Raw genomic sequence first — 20,500 nt, forward strand, 5'->3', positions numbered from 1 at the left:
CATCATTAACTGATATTGGATACATGAAGTATCTAATAAATATAATATTAATTAGTAAATATTATTAGTAAATATAACAATATTATAGTTATCAAAATACGTTTAGACCACACTTTATAATATTTAAAGGGTTAGTTCACCCAAAAATGAAAATTCATTAATTACTCACCCTCATGTCGTTCTACACCTGTAAGACCTTCGTTCATCTTCAGAACACAAATTAAGATATTTTTGATGAAATACAAGCTGACTCCTCAATAGTCAGCAATTTAATGACCAATTTCAAGGTCCAGAAAGGTACTAAATACGTTGTTAAAACAGTCAGTGTGACTGCAGTGGTTCAACAATGTTATGAAGCGACGGGAATACTTTTTGTGCACAAAAACAAAACAAAAATAACGACTTTATTCAACAATCTCTTCTCATTCTCCTACGCTGTTGACGTTCAGCACTACCAGGTTCTACGTCCAAATGCCGGCTCGGTATTGGCCAAAGCTGATCACGTGACCAGCACGACGTATGCGTGTGATGCTGACGCAGGAGCCGGCGTTCTGACGTAGAACCTGGAAGTGCTGCACTGTGTTTACAATGTCAACAGCATAAGAGACTGACATGGAAGAGAAGAAATTGTTGAATAAAGTCATTATTTTTGTTTTGTTTATTCACACAAAAAGTATTCTCATCTCTTCACAACATTAAGGTTGAACCACTGCATTCACGTCGACTGTTTTAACGATGTCTTTAGTACCTTTCTGGACCTTGAAAGTGGTGGTTAAATTGCTTACTATGGACGAGTCATATACCTCTTGGATTTCATCAAAAATATCTTAATTTGTGTTCTGAAGATGAATGAAGGTCTTACGGGTGTGGAACGACATGAGGGTGAGTAATTAATGACAGAAATTTTCATTTTTGGGTGAACTAACCCTTTAATAACAGACTAACAGCAATGAACAACATAATCGGAATACATTTATTCAACAATAACTCATAAAACCCAAGTCAACCACAGTAAAATAAAATTGCTTAATTTATAAATATATACATATTTTGTTCGTAATTAAGAACACTGCAAAATCATCACATCAGTTTGAGAACGTAACAAACATAAGCACTTTTAACAGTTCTACGGTTCACTCTAAAGAAGTCTATTGCTGAATTCACAACCACATACTAGTATACTACTCATACCATATCTTTCTGTTGTAGACATAATATGTGCATCCAAATTCAGCATTTAGATAAATATGTTTCTTTTTGAGAAATGGTTGTTCAAATGTCGCAGAACCATTACTGCAATATCAGCTGACATACAATACATTTATCAGGACTAAATCAAAGAGTAGAATAATTCAACATGCAAAAATACATTTCACGAAAGATGAATCTAAATACATAGCAGGGACTAGAAAGTGTAATTTAGAAGCATGGATTTGACTATTGTAACGATGACAAACTTAAATTAAATAGTGCCGTTTGAAACACTTTAACTTAATATAACTTTTGCATAAACCACCTCTATATGTTGCCTTCATTACACAAGGAGTACAGGAGGAAAGGACAGCCTGTATCCTGACAGAACCCAGTCATCATGTAAAGTGCCTCACCGATCAACAGCCAGGTAACATTCACCTGTTTTCAGTAACCAAATGAATGTATTGCAGCAGAAAAACATCCTCAAATACAGATTGTCCTTCCATTAGAGGTTTGATGGAAGTTTATGTGCAGAACTTCATGCCAGTCTTTAGTCGTGTCTGTGGACGTTACTGAAAGGCTCCCTGTACAGCTGAAGAAGCAGCTGTGGCGGCAGCAGACTGGAAGTTTCGGTTATTAACGACGCCCTGGGAAAACTCGTCCTGGGCCTTCTGGAAGCTCGCGCCTGTGTGCCTGTACATGGAGTGAACCTGAAAACACAGGGAAGTCTGTGAACTGGAGAGTTTTGAATGAGAGTAATGAACAACGTTAACGCTTTCCTCACCAGCGGTTTTTAAAAAAAGTTGAAGTTAAAAATAAACATTTTCACAAAACATTCATGGCCCCCAGAATATTTTGTTGTATGAATATCTGAACATAATCAAAAGAAAGAACAGAGCCTCTGCTTTAAAACAAAAAAATAATTCTAGTTTCATGTATTGTTTTTTTTTTTTTAAATCAACACATGAATGTGGATAATTTATTAAAGAAAGCAGCATTTTAAACAAAAAGCTGAGAAAATCGTGTTTTTGCTAAAGACTTCAGAACGGTGATCAAAACACAGATGGAGTAGATCGAGTCCATCAACTCCCTCAAAGCTTCAGTCATTTCCTCTTCATTGGTTCAACATTTCTCTGGTAACGTTTGGCAGTTTTTTTTATATATATATGCTGTTGAACATTTGATGATCACGTTATTTTACTTGTGTGTAAGCAACTGCTGCATGCGAAAAAAAAGTACACCAAAATAGTATCTCCGAATAGATAGTATTCGAAAAACAGACGAAAAGTTGCTGGATGACCTACTACTTCTGGTGAGATTACTCCACAGGAGAGGATTTATGAATGGCAGTGAAGCGACGCAACTGACACTAGTAGGTCACATGATAATGACATCATGGCAGATGAATTTCATTCATGCTACCCATATTCATGCTATATAGAACGTATTTTAACGGTCAAAGTAAATTCAAAGCTGCATCTGATTATGCTATGTTAGCTACTTGACAAAATAGTGTTTTTCTCTGAGGCATGGTAAAATTAGATTTAAACAATAAGACTAAACGTGTTGAGCTAATTAGTTTTCTGTCTACAAATATATCAAAACAGTTGTTCCATTGTCTATTAAAACATGTAAATATTAAAGCGTCTTTGGTGTTTCCATGGTTTCTACAAAATAAAACCGGAAACCGAGGGTAACGCAGGTATGACGCAATTGACAGACGACTCCTCACACGTCCCGGAGCCTTGGTTAAAATTGCAATTTTCTTACGATTTACAAATAGTTGGAAACATTTGGGATATTGTAAGTACTCAAGTGAACAAAATATATAACACTGGCCTAGTGGGTTTTGGATATTTTACTGCAAAATTCTTACACATTGCACCTTTAAATCGCTGTAGCGCCTCCGTTCGAGTCTTTTCTTTTAGTTATATCTCTAAAAACATGCATTAACATCAGAAGGTATGTTGAAAGATACAGCACAACTTACTGAAATGAATCATGTCTCAATCAGTGTTTCAACCGGAGAAAGATGTCAATAAAAAAAGCTTGTGAACAATCTCACTTATCACTGCATATAGCTCAGGAACATTATCCAATGTTCACAGTTCATTAGTTAGCTATGAAAACACTAGAGACGAGCTTATTTACTGTTATGTATTCTTGAATAAATTTGTCATGAAAACAAGTGTTTATGAAAACTACCTTACGTGCAACTGAGTTGCATATAAACATTTCAGTTTCTAATGATTATATCTGAAAATAAATACCAGTTTAATATAATAGCTCTGTTGTTAATTTAACCTCTAATATTATAGTAATTATACCAAATGAGAGGGTTTTTGGAACTGTATAGTTTACAGCATTAATTTTCTTTCCTTAAGAAAATCAAACTATCGTTATCGGCAGATATCATTCTGAATGATCGGCTATTGGTATCAACAGAAAAATTATATATATATATATATATATATATATATATAATAAAAACTAAAATAACACTGCATCCAACTCACCATTTTCAGTAAGAAGATGGACAGCACGGCATTGACAGAGAAGAATCCAGCCACCAGCATCATGAAGATGGACACAGCTGTGTTACTCCTGACCAGAGAGATGGCCGTGATCCAGCCGCTGTCGCACAACCATTACATCACATTACTGCTTTCATCAGACACTTTTATACAAACTTACAAAAGCCACCAAACATACAATACGGTAAACTTAGAAAAGTAAATTGTTTATGAAGTAATCCCACACCCCTCCTCAGCAAGCACACGGTTTCAGCTATCATTCATTTTAAATGATGGTTAGAGATTTGTAGGATATAAATAGTGATGGCTGCCTTAGCAAGAGCCTAAAAGAAACGGTATGAAACTGTAAATGAAAAAGTACAGGATGTTTCAGCAAAAATGAGAGAGAGCCACACTCACAGAGAGAGCCCCAGAAAACCAACACACCAACAGATCATGAAGAGGCGATCTGTCAAAGAAACATGCTGAGAGGAAGAACACACAAAGATTCAAATCACACACTTAAAACACAGCGATGGAGGAACTCACCTGTTTCCCCAGCCGGGGATCCCCACGCTCTGAATGATGTACACTATTACTTGGAATGAGAAAATGAAGAAGAAAAAGAAGAAACTGAAGGAGCTGTCAGATCTGCAATGCAAAACAAAAGAAAAGTTACAGATCAGATGATGATGCTCTTTTTATGCTCTGAGATTTTGGGCTATTTTGCTTCCATAATGTCATCTTTCCAGAAATCTGCACTTCAGCAGCTTTACATACACCAAACTTTACAGCTTTATTCCTATCCATATTCTGAAGGTTTTTAAAGAGAGGTTTGTTCATATATCATTGGCCGCCTGATTTAACATTTCATTCCTTGAAACATGATTTTTTTTTTTTGGCTGTTGACAGTATTTTCTATGGAAGCTTGTTTCCGCCACTAAATAAAAAAATAAAAAAGCTAATTGTGACTTTATATCACGCAATCCTGACTTTATAACTCGCAATTCTGACTTTATATCTCGCAATTCTGACTTTATATCTCGCAATTCTGACTTTATATCTCGCAATTCTGACTTTATATCTCGCAATTCTGACTTTATAACTCGCAATCCTGACTTTATATCTCGCAATCCTGACTTTATATCTCGCAATTCTGACTTTACAACTCGCAATTTACAACTTGCAATTCTGACTTTACATCTCGCAATTCTGACTTTACAACTCGCAATTCTGACTTTATATCACGCAATTCTGACTTTATATCACGCAATTCTGACTTTATATCTCACAATTCTGACTTTATAACTCGCAATTCTGACTTTATATCACGCAATTCTGACTTTATATCACGCAATTCTGACTTTATATCTCGCAATCCTGACTTTATATCTCGCAATCCTGACTTTATATCTCGCAATTTTGACTTTAGAACTCGCAATTCTGACTTTATATCTCGCAATTCTGAATTTATAATTATGAATAGAAAAAAGTCAGAATTCTGAGACAGAAATTTGCAATTACCTTTATTTTTTTATTTAGTGGCGGAAACAAGCTTCCATAATTTTCTGATTTACGGAGTGATAAACAGAGAAATCTAAAAAACTCCTCAGCAAAAACCTTTAATGTCAATGAGATGAAACAAGAATTTTAAACCAGGCTTTGTTCAATGTTCAGATTTCTGTTCTGAAAATATATGCAAATTATTTAATTTGCACATTTAAACATAATATTTCAGAAAACTTGTAACACAAAACAATCGTCTTAATGTAGTGTGATCAATCAGCTGGGTGAAGTGTGGTGATAGCTATTAGTTCACTGTTTTTACCCCTTTCCCCTGTGCTGTCTTGACTAAAATAATAATAATGTCACAATGCAAAATATCAGCATGAACTCACTTAAAGGCCTTGTATACAGGTCGGTACCAGCAGAGGAAAGCGACGGGAGTGAACAAAATGAACCAGAGGATTGAGAGTCCGAAGTCCACCCCTCGTGTAGAAGTATCTACAGAGAAATACACCAAACAGGCCAGCAGGTTGAGAAACAGCGTCACACTGTGATCTGTTGAAGAAGAACATGTGGATTATTATCCAGGCATGAAAATTTCCTCAAATGTTTGCTAAAGCATACAACCGTACTTCTCAAACTATTTTTGCAGCATGTAGTATGTATAGTAGGCACAGTACGCACATCTTTTGTATGCATGGGTGACATACTTCACCGGCCAAAATTAGCAGTACAAAACAGAAAACACTTACACATCCAGAGGTAGTACATCATCTTGCAAACCCGTTGATAATCCACAGGGATTTCTTCATTGAAATCCTGATAAAAGCAAGGTTTTATGGGCAAAAACCTGGGCAAAGGTGGCCAGTTGTTTTCTTTACCTGCAACCAAGCAAACATTTCCTTCATGTCAAGAGCACAGGTGATTTCAGAAGAACGTCTACAGAACAAGATCAGTATTGTAGTGGCTCACCTCGTCCAGTATCTCGATCCCGAAGCTCCTGTTCTTTACGTTCCAGCTCCGCGGCCTTCTTTTCCAGCTCTTCCTGCTGTCGGAGGAGCTCAGCCTGTCCTGCAGCTACACCAGCCTGACGGAGGAACCAAACATTTACACCCTAACATCAACCTAAGAAGCTTTGTTTGGTTGCCTTTGGGAGGATAAGAAATAAGTAGCTTTTCTGCTTTCATGATATGCTAAGATAAATATACATCAGCACAGAGATATTATGCGTTATGTATGGTCAGGGCCGTATTTATCTCATATTGTAACGCAGGCAAAAGTAAATAATTAAAAAAAAAAAAAAAAATTCTTCTCATTGTAATTGGGTCCCCCCTAGACGTGGGATCATAGGCATGTGCCTAGAATGCCTATGCATAAATCCGGCCCTGTGTGTCGTTCTGCAAAAACATTGTACTAACTTGTGGACTGGGCTCCACGGTTGTGTGGAGGACCGCTGGTTGAGAGGTCACTGACACGGGGATGGTTCTTCCATCCTTAAATGAGAGAGGGAGGAAAATATTCATTTCAAACACTTTGCTTGTGATTACATACAGTATTGAACACCACAGATGTTCAAAACTCAAAACTTCCTAAAGGAATATATTGGATTGGAAGTTCTATCATAAATTGGAACCAATCCTAAAGGAATCAAATAAAAAAGAAGGGAGAAATGAAATTCTCAAAACAATAAACTGTCAAATTAATGTTTCAATTTATGGGTCAATGACATGACGTTATAATTCGTTTTTTTTTTTTTTGTCCAAAGGCCTTAATAATAATAATAATAAAAAACAAAGATATGACATCCAAAGTATGTAAGGTAGTACAACTAGATCTCTTTCACTGAATCCAAAAGGTTTTAATTATATTTTGCTACATATAATGGTATTCTATAAAGATTTTGAAGTGTCAAAATGTCATTCGGTTTAACCGTCCAACCGTTCGTGATTAAAATATCTTAAAACGTATATTTTTTTTTATTCTGGCATGATTTTGTAACATCATATATCAACATAGTGCAAAATGGTATTAAAATTATGTGTAGAAATCGCTTTGTTATGAGAAATAATGTCCGGAAAAATGAATTTCATTGATGTCATTCGGAGTAACCAAGATAAAGGGACCATTTTGGATCAAGTCATGCGGTCAGTATCATGTGACAGGATGTGACATCATTCAGACACCTGCAAAGGACCACATGGTCATGAAGCAAAGTAACTAACTCTCTTTTAACTATTTGAAAAATTCATGTTTTCACTCCTCATACGCATGTCCCGAAACATCAGGTCATTCGGTACAACCGCTATAAAACATGGAAAATGTTGTAATATTTGTACTAAATATAAAAGGTTTGATTGTCCTTTTTCTAGCTAGCTAGATATCAGCCTGTTAGCATTGTTTGAAAATATCGTCATTCGGTAAAACCGAAATTTTGGTTAAATCAAATTACTTTTTGGTGAAAAAAATTTGTCCATCTTATAAAAAATGACAAAAGCAGTGTTATTTGATTATAAAAACCACAAAATCTCATTGTTAACACTTAATAAGACTTCAAAATTAATTATATCTCCATTATGTTTTTTTTTTTTAAACACTTATTCGTCAATGACCCATATACAGTAGGATCTTTGATTTGATTATTATTTTTTAATTCCAATACGATCATTTTGGTTCCAAATTATGACAGAGAAATATGATCCTGAACACATTCCTTTAGATTTGTACTCATTTATTTGACTAGGTATAAAGCTAAGAGCAGGAATTGAGAAATGCTTCGTGATTTGCAGGATGAAGATGAAGATGAAGATGAAACTCATGCTTACCAGAGCACCGGCCGTAAACGGGTTAAACTCTCCCACGCCATCAACTGCAGTGTTGGTCACCTGAGTAACTGATGGATCCTGACAGGAACATGAAATATGACTATTTATTTAACACTTTGTATGTTATGAACGGTTTTTGGACATGCGCCAAGGAATTCTTGAAAATACTTTGGAGTGTCATGTATCATAAAATCTTCCCATCTGATACCATAATGCCACAGTGTGTTTTTCCCATCTTTTTTTTTTCTTTTCATTTTTGGTAGGCCAATTATAATTCGCAAATGTAGGCGACACGGTAAATAAGATGCACCTGTTGGATTTGTACACTTATCGCGTGAAGTGACGGATCGTTTTGAAGAAAAATGCTTTTGTTCTCTACATAATGATGAACACTGTTATTATGGTCACAACCGTAGCAAAAACTCAGTTGTTATATTTAAACACAACTTAAAAAATAAATAAAGACAACTTAAAACAAATTAACACTTCCTGTATCGTCATCGGAAGGTGATTGGCTTGTCTTCCCAACTGTGAAATTTGATTGGCTGAGCGCCTGTCAATCTCTCCTTACCCCAGTGACTCCGAACCAAACAAACAGGTTTAGAGTGGGGTAAAAAACTCCGGTAACAAATTACATATTACGACTAAAGACATAATAAATCATTAGGTATTTACCTGAAAAGGGTTGACATCAACTGGTTCGGCAAAGGGGTTACTATCGAATCCAGACATTTTGTCTTGCGGCTAGCACAGGTGTTCTCGTGCTCTGTGTACCTGCCAGCGCAACTCCCTGAGCGCACACACCTCGCTGCGCATGCGCGATGCAACCAGTCGTCACGCCACCGCAGGGTTAGCGATCTAGTTTGGATCTCATGTTCCAGCTCTACTTACACTGCGTGAAATGAATACTTCTTGAGTTCTGATGTAGAGTTATACTACTAAACGTGCAATAACGTAACATTTATGGTATTATTTGGAGACCTGCAAAAGTTTTTTTTTTTTTTTAAACCTGCCAAAACACCTTCAATTCAGTCTCTCTCTCTCTATATATATCTCTGGTCAAATCAAAATAACTCGGCTCCTTTGGCAGCAGTAAGGCAGGTTGAACAGCTCTCACACAATTACAATTCCCTTAGGCCAGATTCATTCTTTTGTTAACCCCCTAAATTAGGTATCATTCCAAAGCTTAAACACTCAAAATTTAACTTTTTTGAATTAGACATTGCGTTATCATGCGGACTCCTCCCACTAGTGGGCGGTGTTATGTTTCATATTACATATTTTAACTTTTATAATAAAAACTTTTTCCTGGTCTTGACAAAACACATATCGTCGGAAAGGTCTGAGACTCAAAGTTCCATATTTGGCGACTGTTTTGTGATATGAGTGAATGCATAAAATTCAATGTAATATGCATGTCACCCGGTGGCTATTTTTGGTATAGCACCTAAACAAAATCTCATAGGAACTTTAATTTTTGTGATATCAACTTCAAATGTGGAACAACTTGGTTAGACATTTTTGAATTTATAGTAATTGTGGAGTTATCGAATCTTGTTTCCACCACTAAATTAAAAAAAAAGATAATTGTGAATTCTCACAATTCTGACATTTTTTTCTCGCAGTCTTTTTACTCAGAATTGCGAGATATAAACTCACAATTGCATGATATTAAGTCAGAATTTCAAGTTATAAAGTCAGATTGTGAGATATAAAGTCAGAATTGAAAGACACAAAGTCAGAATTGCGAGAGTCAGAATTGAACGATATAAAAGTCAGAATTGCGAGATATAAAGTCAGAATTGAAAGATAAAATCAATTGAAAGATATAAAGTCAGAATTGTGAGAATCAGAATTGAACGATATAAGTCAGAATTGCGAGTTATAAAGTCAGAAATGAAAGATAAAATCAGTTGAAAGATATAAAATCAGAATTGCGAGTTATAAAGTCAGAATTGCGAGATATAAAATCAGAATTGCGAGATATAAAGTCAGAATTGAAAGAGATATAGTCAGAATTGCGTTATAAAGTCAGAATTGCGAGTTAAGTCAGAATTTCAGATATAGTGTCAATTTTTACTTTTTTCCTCGCAATTGCAAGTTATCATGCAATTCTGACTTTATATCTCACAATTCTGAGAAAAAAGTCAGAATTGTAAGATATAAACTCGTAATTGCCTTTTTTTATTTCATGGCAGAAACAAGTTTCCATATAGAGCAAATATTACTTTTTTACACTTTAATTTCAGCAATAATCTGCTGAGTGTCTTGTTTAGAAAAGAGACCAACCTTAGTTCTGTATTCCAAAACATTCATGAATTACAACCATTTAAGTTTGGATAGTGCATTTTCACATCTATACTCTAAAAGGGTGACATTTAAGGGGTTAAATTAGAAGAAACTAGAGCAGGACAAACAGGTAATTCAAGTTCTCCCTCTAAGAGCTCAAATCAATGAAAATAAAAAAACTGATTGTGGGCGAAACAAGTTAGCAGCACAATAACTCAAGATTAACAAACCAGTTCTCATTTGTTCAAAATGTGTAATTTATTTTACAACCATTGACTTTTTTTCTCTTTCATAAGAAATATTTGTTCAACATGACAGAAGATGAATCATGAGGCCAGACAGCGGTTTGCTCAATCCTGCAGGCGGTGTGACCGGTGTCAGCGATGCATGAGATCTAAATAACAGAATATAAATTAACAGAGATTGATGTCATGTGTCCGTACTCTCGCTCCTGTGAAAAACACCATCACATGCAGAAACCTTTCACAAACCACGTTACCGGGTATAATCACAGTTTAACATGAGGGTGACAATAAGTTCATGATCTTTGCAGAAACCATAGTGACCTAGAAATGACAGGAATATTTTGCTGGTGGCACAATTTTGATCAGCTTTCTGATATCAATAACTAGTGGAGAGATACTAATATCAAACACTGCAGTTGAATGCGAGCGGTGTGTCCAATCCAAACGCACTACTGTGGATTATTATTTTTTTATAATTAAATATTTAGAAAAAGAACAGGGCATGTCGCACTATATATACAGGCAGGAGAGACCGTTCGGTAATATATTAATAAGTCATATTTAAGTCTTTTTCAGGCAAGAGGTAATTCATGTTTGCAGGGCATGAATGATCCTAAGATTTTCCGGAAAATAATGCTGATTATATTTAAAATACCGCAAGTAACAGCAATCTAGTGACCCTGTGGTTTTGTGTTTTAACACTGGTTTCTTAGAACAAGACTGAGGCAGAAAAACATGAATGGAAAAACTGATGGATGGCTGTAACGAGTTAATACACTGTATGGTGGTTTGGAAGACGTTTGAGTCTTCGTTTAGCGTTGGGATCCTCTGGCATTATAACACCAGTTTTCTTGGTCCCTTTAATGGCATCATTTCCCTCCAAGCACAACATGAAAAGCAGCACAAACACACACTCTCTCTCCGACGCATTCAAGATATAATATATGAACTCATCAACCCAGCGGTCACTGGTGCTCTGGCTTTGTACACTTTTTATATCACATAATATATTTATATAGATTTATATACTCCATGTAAATAAAATGTATTAAATAGGCTTGGGGAAGAGAACGCTGCTCGCATGGTTCTAAATTGTAAACGTTAAAGCAGCTTGAATTCGTGGAGTTCATCAATGGCTTCGTCTCCCACAGTCATGATCGAACATTCCGTTTCGGAATTCCCTTTGCTTCCCTGCTTCCGGGAAAGCTGCCAATCTCTCTCCTCCTGCCTTTTCCTGTCAACATGGCACTTAAGGACTATAATGCAGCAAAAGTGAACTAGCAGGGAGGGACGAGCTCTTCTCCGTGGATGGATGTGGAACCTCGCGGCCTTCATACCATGAACTCGTTGCTGCCGTACACCACCACCTGCTGGGGCGGCAGGTCTGGATCTCTCTTCGGAGGGTCGCGGTGTCTCTGAGGCGAGCTCTTGGTGCCCTGAAGCCGCTGTTTGCCTTTCTCTGGGCTGAAGGTGCCGCGGCTGGTGAACTGCGCTCTTTCCTCTTCGTCCTGCTCGGGCTGGTCCAGGCTGTCGGGCGGGCTGGATGGATATAACTGGGTCGAAGGCGATCTGGACCGCAAACGTAATTTATGGGTTCGCGCGGTTGGTTGCATGTAGGAAGACGACACCGAGGAGACGGTAGAGCTGGAATCCATGGAGTCCAGGGATTCAGGCTGCTTCCGCAGAACTCGCCGGGTCTTCGCTTCAGACTTCTTGGGCCTCGAGACGGCCAGCGCTGGGCCTCGCTCTGTTGAGAGGGAAAAAGAAAACAACAACAATGAAAGATGTGCTGGAAGAGCATCAGGAAATTTAAGTACTAGTGCTAATTCAAACATTCAAACTAGTGTAGCTTTTCCAGTAACTAGCAATTTTAATATGACAAAACACTCCATTGCTGGTTTTTATATTATTGTGTGGCAAACGCAGCTTTACAGTGGAGTAAACCGAGACTATAATCAAACATTCTTCTAATATATATATATATGGGTCAATGACGTGACCCATTTTTTTTTCTCCAAAGGCCTTAATAATAATAAAGATATGACATCCAATGTATGTAAGGTAGTACAACTAGATCTCTTTTATTGAATCCAACAGGTTTTAATTATATTTTGCTACATATAAAGGTATTTTAAAGATTTTGAAGTGTCTAAAGGTCATTCGGTTTAACCGTCGAAAGGCCAATACAGCCATTTCATTTGTGATTAAAATATCTTAAAATGTAATAAATGTATATATTTTTTATTCTGGCTTGATTTTATAACATCATATATCAACATAGTGCAAAATTAATGGTCGTGAAGCAAAGTCACTAACTCTCTCTTAATTATTTGATAAATTCATGTTTTCACTTGCTCATCCACATGTCCCGAAACAACATTATAGTACAACCACTATAAAACATGGAAAATGTTGCAATATTTTAAAAACTTGTACTAAATATAAAATGTTTGATTGTCCTTTTGCTAGCTAGCTAGATATCAGCCTGTTAGCATTGTTTGAAAATATCATTCAGTAAAACCAAATGACTTTTTTGGTGACAAATTTTGTCCATCTTGTAAAAAAATGACTAAAGCAGTGTTAATTGATTATAAAAAAACACAATCTTATTGTTAACACTTAATAAAACTTACATATATAATTCAAAATTAATTATCTCTCCATTATGTTTTTTCACACTTTTAAAAACCTTATTCGTCAATGACCCATATGACCCTTATTCGTCAATGACCCACACACACACGTTCTTTTTGGTTCTTGAATCTGATTGGCTGAGTGCCGTGCGATATTCTAGTGATAACAGCACTCCTACCTTTTTACCATTTGTATCACTCCGTTTGAAGCAACTGTCATGGCGGCTGAGCAAATCCCCCGTATTTTTTTGTTTTGTTTTTTTTTTTGTTTTTTTTAACAAATACTACACTTGTTGTACCACGAAATGTAGTTTTAAGAGTTTTTTTTTTAAGCGAGAATGTAGTTGTTTAGACCTGAAATATGTGACTCATATTTAATCATAGCACCTATTTTACAATTCATTTAGACTTTTTCGGAGATGTGAGCTCCAGGCCGTCAGCGGCCGTTCAGTGCTCGTGTACCCGCCGAGAACAGCTTGATCTCGGCCAGTGCTTCAGGGATTTGCTGCTGGCTCTTACAGTGGTTAAACATGAGATATAATTCATTTTGGGTACATAAAACGGGCAATCTTTGGTCTTATTGATCTATTACATGTTCCTGAGCAAATCGAATTGAGCTATGTTAAATTTAATAATTTAATATTAAGGCTATATTTAACTCGCATCCTGTAGAGCACAGCTTTTGTACCTTTGACTGAATTGTGTCATTTATAATGACTATTGTTGTTATTTAAATATTGTTGTTCAATAAATATTATTTGATATAAATAATGTTGTATTTATTGCGTAATATGGAGTGAGTAAAAGTAACATTAATACGCCATTAGGTGGCAGCAAACTTTACGAGTGAATGAGTCAGTCGAAAGAGACTTTTAAATTGAAAGGGACTTTTGTAAACAAAGGAAGTTATTTTAATGCTGTTATAGACAATTCCCTTAACTTTAAAAACGTCAAAGATTTTTATAAACAATCACTTTATATGATGAACAGCTGTGATGTTGTTTGAGCTTCTGTTTACTGTATTTGATAGCTCTATAAGTTAATAAACACCTGAATTAAATCTGAATGTCTAATCAGAAGACTTCGATCAAAACACTCAATTCATATGAATTACTTTTACAATGTCTTTATACTTTTTGAAGCTTGAAAATGTTGATTACATCCGCTTTCAATGAACGCTCAAAGATCACGCGAGAATATTAAAAATATCTTCAGAACACAAATTAAGATGAACAAAAGATTTCTGGGATTGGAACGACATGAGACATTTCTCTTTTTGTGTGTGTGTGTAAACCAACCCTTTCAGGAATGCTTTATTTACTTTATTTTTGTTATTTCAAATTTAAAAAAAAAAAAAAAAAAAAAAAAGTGATTTTCTTTTTTTATTTTATAATGTTGTTTTGTTATTCATCACAGAGTCTGAAGCCCCTCTCACAGTCCGGGTATTTAAAGTGCACTTCTTCTCTTTGTAATTTTCAGTGTGAACACACTACTCACACTATTTATACTACAAAACGTCAAAGAATAGCGCATAAAAGAGTTCTCAAAAGTACCAGTACTTCGGTACCAAGTCGGTACTGAAATTTTAAAAATAACTTAAACTTAACTAACCTAAACACCTCTGATTGGCCATTGTGTTCATGTGCTCAACAGATACGTCAACGGCTACAATGATCAGCGTTTTAAAAACATGTTGTAAATAGACATCTTTGATGCTCTTTGAGCTCTTACACAGATGGGACTGAACTACACAGGGCCTTAAAAATGAAGATTCCAAAAGAAAAGTTTATTAAGAATGAGAATCTAGAAGGATATTGACATATCTTTAATACTTTTAGTTACAGGCATGACAATTTTAGAAAAAGAATATTTATGGCACTCACAGGTATGTTCTATATGCAGTTGTGTTGATAGAAAAAACGACATACATTTCTAGTTTTAACATTATTTGTTCTTCAGATATTCCTCTTTAAAAGATAAAAAGTATCAGCTGTATGCAAAGTGACCCACATTTGGTTTTTGACCACTGAAAATATGTACAATTTACTCATGGAGCCACAATAACATGTCCATTTCTCTGGATTTGAACCATCGAGGGCCTTTAAAATGAAGATACCAAAAGGAAAGTTTGTTAAGAACCAGAATCTAAAAGGATATTTTAATATCTTTAATACTTCTTGAGTTATAGACATGCAAACTTGAGGCAAAAAACACAAGTAGTGCTTTTACCCGTTTTTTTAATGGTCACTGTTGAAATATAATGAAACAAAGATTGCTAAAGTCAACAGATTTTACAAATACACCAACAAATCTCTGTGTAAAAATAAAATAATGCTGCCGCCATCTTTCTAAAGTCATTTTTACCCCCCTGTAATTTGGCTCCAAATCTCTGGTAAAATGTTCATTTTGACCCCCTTTTACAAAATGGTGGATTACTCAGTACATATACATCTGTGACATTTAATATTTTGGCTTTCATCACTATTTATGTTTGTCTTTCTACAGAAAAAATGTTGACAAAATCAAAAATTTGAGCCGGGGACCTGGTTGAGTTGACATGGATTGATCCATTAGTTACTCACCAGAGAAGTCGGAAGTGGCTCCCTCAGAGTCCACATTCAGGTTTTCAGAGCTGTCTGCTGTGCCTATAGAAGCCTCTGACTCCAGAGTCTCGTCATCGGACGCCCGCGGCTCCAGAGCAAGCATCTCAAAGGTCAACTCCTCCCTGTGAGGAGACGATCAAACAAATCTCAGGCTTTGGTTGTGTTCACAATGGAATACTAGTGTACTGCTTACTACTCCGCACTCTGGTTGTATACTGCACATTATGAAAAACCTAGCAGGCATTTTTTGCCACTTTTGCCACTATCAAAAATTTGGCATTTGGCCATTAGCATATAGTCAACAACCTATGTTTCCAATTTTCCTACAGTTTTTTCGTTTCAATCAGAATAACGGTTTCTAAGATATTTGCAAATGTTGTTTAAATGCTAAATCGCAACGTTGAACTAACCATAAGGCGAAACCTAGCATGTTTGGTATCGTTGGACTCGGCAAGGATTCAGGAATCCAAGGAACTCCCATGAAAATAAGTCAACCACATCCAAAGTTATAAGCATGTAATTTTTTTCACCACTAGGTGGTGCTGGTCTGAAACTTCTCAGACTCCTTTAAGGCATCGTGCCGATGACCCATACCGAGTTTCGTAATGATACGTTCATGTGTTCGTAAAATACAGCATTTTACTACAACAGTCAAAATGGCTGATGCCCAAAATGGCCATTGAGAAGTTATGAGCAAAAATAGCCATTTTTTGTATCTCCGGACCATTAGGTGGCACTGGGCCGTGATGACATAGACCAAGTTTGGTCTGAATATGATAAAGCATTGAGGAGATAGAGAAAATGGTTTGACAAATCAACTTGAATTCCACAACTTTTTGTCGGCATGGTCTGAAAATGATCTGGTTCAATTCTGTGAAAATCAGAGCAACGGACTATGAGGAGTTCGAAAAAGTAGGTTTTTCAGAAAACTCAAAATAGCAGGAATGACATCCAAGTTCGTGCGTCAAATGTGAGATGCTTAAGCTGGCTCTCTTACTTCTCTTTCTGCAGACTCTCGATTTGCTCGGTCAGCACTTTCTCTTCCTGCTGCATGGCGACCTGCTGCTGCTCAGAGACTTCTGGATCTTTGCCGGCTTCCTCGTCTCCGCTCTCCTGCATCAGCTCCGGGACGGTTGGGGAGCGGGGACTCACTGGAGGAGATGGTGTGTGATACCTCACCCTGTGCACTTGACCCTTACTCTGTCAAACAAAACACACTGATGAGTGCTGGAACTCAAGATCATATGAAGAAGTTTTGCTATTAGTGCTGCTACACTCACAGAAAGCGTTTGGCAGTTTCATTCTACAGACTATGAATACAGGGTCCAAAATGAATGTTTTTGTCCCAAGGACAAATAATTCATTATGCTGTTTATTATCTTGTGATTTGATTTGCTTATGCCAGCAAGAGTCAGACAAACATTCTTACACTATGATCCAAATTGTATTTTGTTGCAATCATTAAAAACCGGTCCAAAGTCCCACTTGGTTTCTGACAAATGTTTTCATTTTGGACCCTGGATGGACAACACAGACTCACTTCAGCCCAAAGCTTTTACCTTTCTGAATGAATTTGACTGTTCATTACCAGAGAAAGCAAGTAAAAAAGAGTGTAAAATATCAGGCACATGGAGTAAATGCAACACAAATGTTTATCTTATAAATTCCCAAGTCATGCAGTGCAGCATTATGAGAATGAAGGTGATTCTGTCCACATTAATATTGTGTTAAGTGACTAACTAACATCTAAGCTCTTGAGTTTCTTGCTCATGATCATGAAGACAGACGGACCACACAGTGCTGGGACGAGGCATACGTGACAGCACTTACGGTAACAGCGAGTACATAAATACCTACCGCCGCAGCACTGCGGGTTATGCTCATAAATCTAACAGCAATTATTACGGGTTTCTGGATTAGAGAGGAAAGGGGAGGGAGAGGAGAGACTGTGGTTAGTGTCAAGACAGGGCTAATGTGGCTGATTTACCCAAGCAGGACATGATCCTGGAACAACATCCTTTTTGGTCCATAATAATCTAGTGGTGTAATTTTTGTTTAGTATAATGCAAAGGAGCTGAGTTCAAATCCTGACCTTTTTTTTTATTTATTTTTTTTTTTTTTTATAATGAATCCAAGCTAAATTGCAAAAGAACTTAACTGACAGTGATCGCCCTTTATTGTAGCCTATTTTTATACAATAGATTGCTTTAAAGCAGCAGCTTTACCGTATTAAACATGAAAAATGGTGTCAGTCTCTTTCAATTAGAATTTCAACTTCAGTTTCTACTATAAAGTGGCTCTCCAGTGTGTTCATATTTTTACTCACGTCTGACCTCGATGGACTGATCAGAAGAAATGAACTGGAGAAGATTTACACCTCAAAGAATGAGCCTAAGCTTTCAGAAAACTCCCAGCTTACAAGCTGTAATTATGAGCTCTACGAGGACGTGAACACTTTTTACGAGCCAGAATCTCGTAGTTACAGGAATTACGATGTGTGAACGCACCATTACTTACGGCCCTAGAGGAGCCACACCCACCTATTATGTCATCACCATGGACCAACGGTAGTTCAAAGGTGTTTACCAGCTGGAGCAAACCTTTCCAGAAAGTTCGCTTGGCAAGCCGTTTCGAACTCCCAAAACAAACTTCGTTTTGGCCTGATTTTGTTCGAAAAGATGTCACACCAGTTCGTTCTTCACTTGAAGTATATCAGAGCCTTAAATGGTGATGACTTTGGGGAACTAATAATTTTGTACCTACAGTACAGCAATTGTGAAACTTAATTTAATTAAATGTAAAAATAAGCATTTTTTTGTCTTTTGGAAGTTAGGTTTAGGGCATTCAAAATCTATTAGCCTCAAGAATCAGTTTGGATGGGTGTCATGGCTCTGTTCCCAGAGCAATGTTTCTATTGGCCAATGAGATTTTAGGGTTAGAGTTAAGCTTATAACTGGGGTTGGAGATTGATTCTTATCAATTTTATGGGTAGGGTTGGTATAAAGTTAGGCATATGATTATGAGAAAAGAATGTTGTTTCATGACCAACACTTGCAGGACTTGTCCTGCTTCCTGGATAAACATCTTTTGTTTGTTATGGAACAATATTCCTGTCAAACAAACTGTCCTAACTCTAATCATTAACTAGCTCTAAAATAGGAGGAAGAAAAAGGTTGATAAGAATATTCTAAGAAGGATGTTGATCCAGAAACACGTCCTACTTGGCGTGGTTTTGGACATCTGGGTTATTTGGATGTCTATAGAAATATGAAAAAGGCTCTCAGCTGTTGAACTCTTACCATGGACCTGCGGATAAACGTTAGTCGGCTCTTGGCTTTGTTCTCAGCGAATTCCAGAGTGCTGATGTCCTTCAGCCTGGCCTTGTATTTATTCATCTGTTCGCAAATGATCAGCTCGACACACCTTAAAAAAAATGCAATATTTTAGGGCAAAAACCAGATAAGCAATGATATCACAATGCTTTTAACTTCCAACGACACACCTGTCATAATGTACTAGTATTGTAAACGTTAGTATTAGGACTAAACTAGCCCCATCATGAAGTAAGAGTTTATGAAGTAAGAGTTGCCCATTACGCTGTGGTTTTCCCAATGTCCTGAACGCTCCGCAGAGGGTCGATAGTGTCAGGGCAGCGCAGGATACAGGGGGCGAACACGATAGCCAGCGCATTAGCAGACATGCGGTTCGTTTCCTCCTGCAAGGCAATCCTGTAGGCAGCAGAAACAAGGCTCAGAACAACACTGACATTTTCAGCATCAAAATAATTTCACTGAAAACCAACATTCTGCACAAGAAGTGGAAAAGAAGCCAAACAGAACCTATTTTATCTGTAGTAAACTATGTGCAGTGGGATTTTAGACTGAGATTTGTATGTGGGCGGCGTTACACAAACACACAAAACTAAATAGAAACCAAAGGGCCGACAAATAGATCGCTTGATTGTGCCTCATAGAGACCAAACCGTAAGTTGTAGAGACTTGAAACTTTGAGAGCTGATAGTACCCAGCCCCTCTACAACATCACCACAGCTCATCCCAATTGGCCTGATGGTGGCGCTACAGTGGTCAAGAGTACATAATGGCTTACAACTCCTAAACTGTTCGTCTCAAGCTCAAGTGTCTTATATCGCTTGAACGGAATGAGATAATTTCACCAAACTTGGTACACCTATGCAACGGCTCGGTTGGTGGTTGCATGAAAAAGGATGTGGCGACATGCCACTTAGTGGCGCTATAAAAAAAAAAAGGCTATAGCTACGCAACAGTCAGTCCGATTGACTCGAAAACTGGCATGCGGTGTCTTTGTCCAATGTGCCGTGATTGTTTATGAGGACGTTCGTGTATCTCAAAAAACACGGGCGTCTTCGGCCAATGAAGTTCAAACAACTGTCAGACAAGGTTAACGGAGGCCAATCAGAATGAAACTCGCTGGGCCTGTTTGACTCACGGCTCTAGAGGCCTATGAGAAATTCGAAAGAAATCGGTCACCGGGGGATGCCTTTGCATTTTTCATGTGCGTAAAGGATTGTATATCCCTGATTTTTCACACACACCCACGACATTCATACCACATGTTAGAACTCCTTGTTCTGAGCAACTTTGCCTCTAGGACCACCGCTGTTAGTCGAATCGTTCGTTAAATATGGGAGATTATTTCAAAAACTTACTTTCGCTA

At 37.0% G+C, this 20,500-nt stretch overlaps 2 protein-coding genes across 13 annotated transcripts in view; both read right to left on the reverse strand.

The window, feature by feature from the left end:
• Positions 1–959: 959 nt before the first annotated feature.
• scamp2l (secretory carrier membrane protein 2, like) lies at positions 960–9,170 on the reverse strand. 2 transcript variants are annotated; one of them, XR_007931023.1, is made up of 10 exons: positions 8,711–9,170; positions 8,036–8,113; positions 6,632–6,706; positions 6,186–6,300; positions 5,966–6,094; positions 5,606–5,768; positions 4,257–4,358; positions 4,128–4,176; positions 3,711–3,828; positions 1,738–1,904 (listed from the first exon to the last, which is right to left on the reverse strand). XR_007931023.1 is itself a non-coding variant. In XM_051901341.1 (9 exons), exons 1-9 carry the CDS (start codon positions 8,765–8,767, stop codon positions 1,764–1,766), a joined length of 978 nt encoding a protein of 325 aa, XP_051757301.1. In that variant the 5' UTR covers positions 8,768–9,159; the 3' UTR covers positions 960–1,763. The 2 variants fall into 2 exon arrangements, 1 of the variants encoding a protein (XP_051757301.1); XM_051901341.1 differs by lacking the exon at positions 4,128–4,176 and having other exon boundaries at positions 960–1,904; positions 8,711–9,159.
• Positions 9,171–10,557: 1,387 nt separating this feature from the next.
• The window catches only part of myo9aa (myosin IXAa), a 142,923-nt gene continuing 132,980 nt past the window's right edge, over positions 10,558–20,500 (reverse strand). For 7 of the 11 annotated variants that reach the window (XM_051899192.1, XM_051899191.1, XM_051899189.1 and 4 more), the window contains 7 exons: positions 19,402–19,533; positions 19,105–19,228; positions 17,663–17,716; positions 17,365–17,382; positions 16,803–17,005; positions 15,785–15,927; positions 10,558–12,316 (listed from right to left, as the gene is read on the reverse strand). In XM_051899192.1, coding sequence (XP_051755152.1) covers positions 11,901–12,316; positions 15,785–15,927; positions 16,803–17,005; positions 17,365–17,382; positions 17,663–17,716; positions 19,105–19,228; positions 19,402–19,533 — 1,090 coding nt within the window. In that variant the 3' untranslated portion in view covers positions 10,558–11,900. The remainder of the gene's footprint in view (positions 12,317–15,784; positions 15,928–16,802; positions 17,006–17,364; positions 17,383–17,662; positions 17,717–19,104; positions 19,229–19,401; positions 19,534–20,500) is intronic. The other 4 variants (XM_051899197.1, XM_051899190.1, XM_051899196.1 and 1 more) reach the window with 2 other exon arrangements.

This window comes from Ctenopharyngodon idella, chromosome 7, assembly GCF_019924925.1.
Source record: "Ctenopharyngodon idella isolate HZGC_01 chromosome 7, HZGC01, whole genome shotgun sequence".
Taxonomy (NCBI): Eukaryota; Metazoa; Chordata; class Actinopteri; order Cypriniformes; family Xenocyprididae; genus Ctenopharyngodon; species Ctenopharyngodon idella.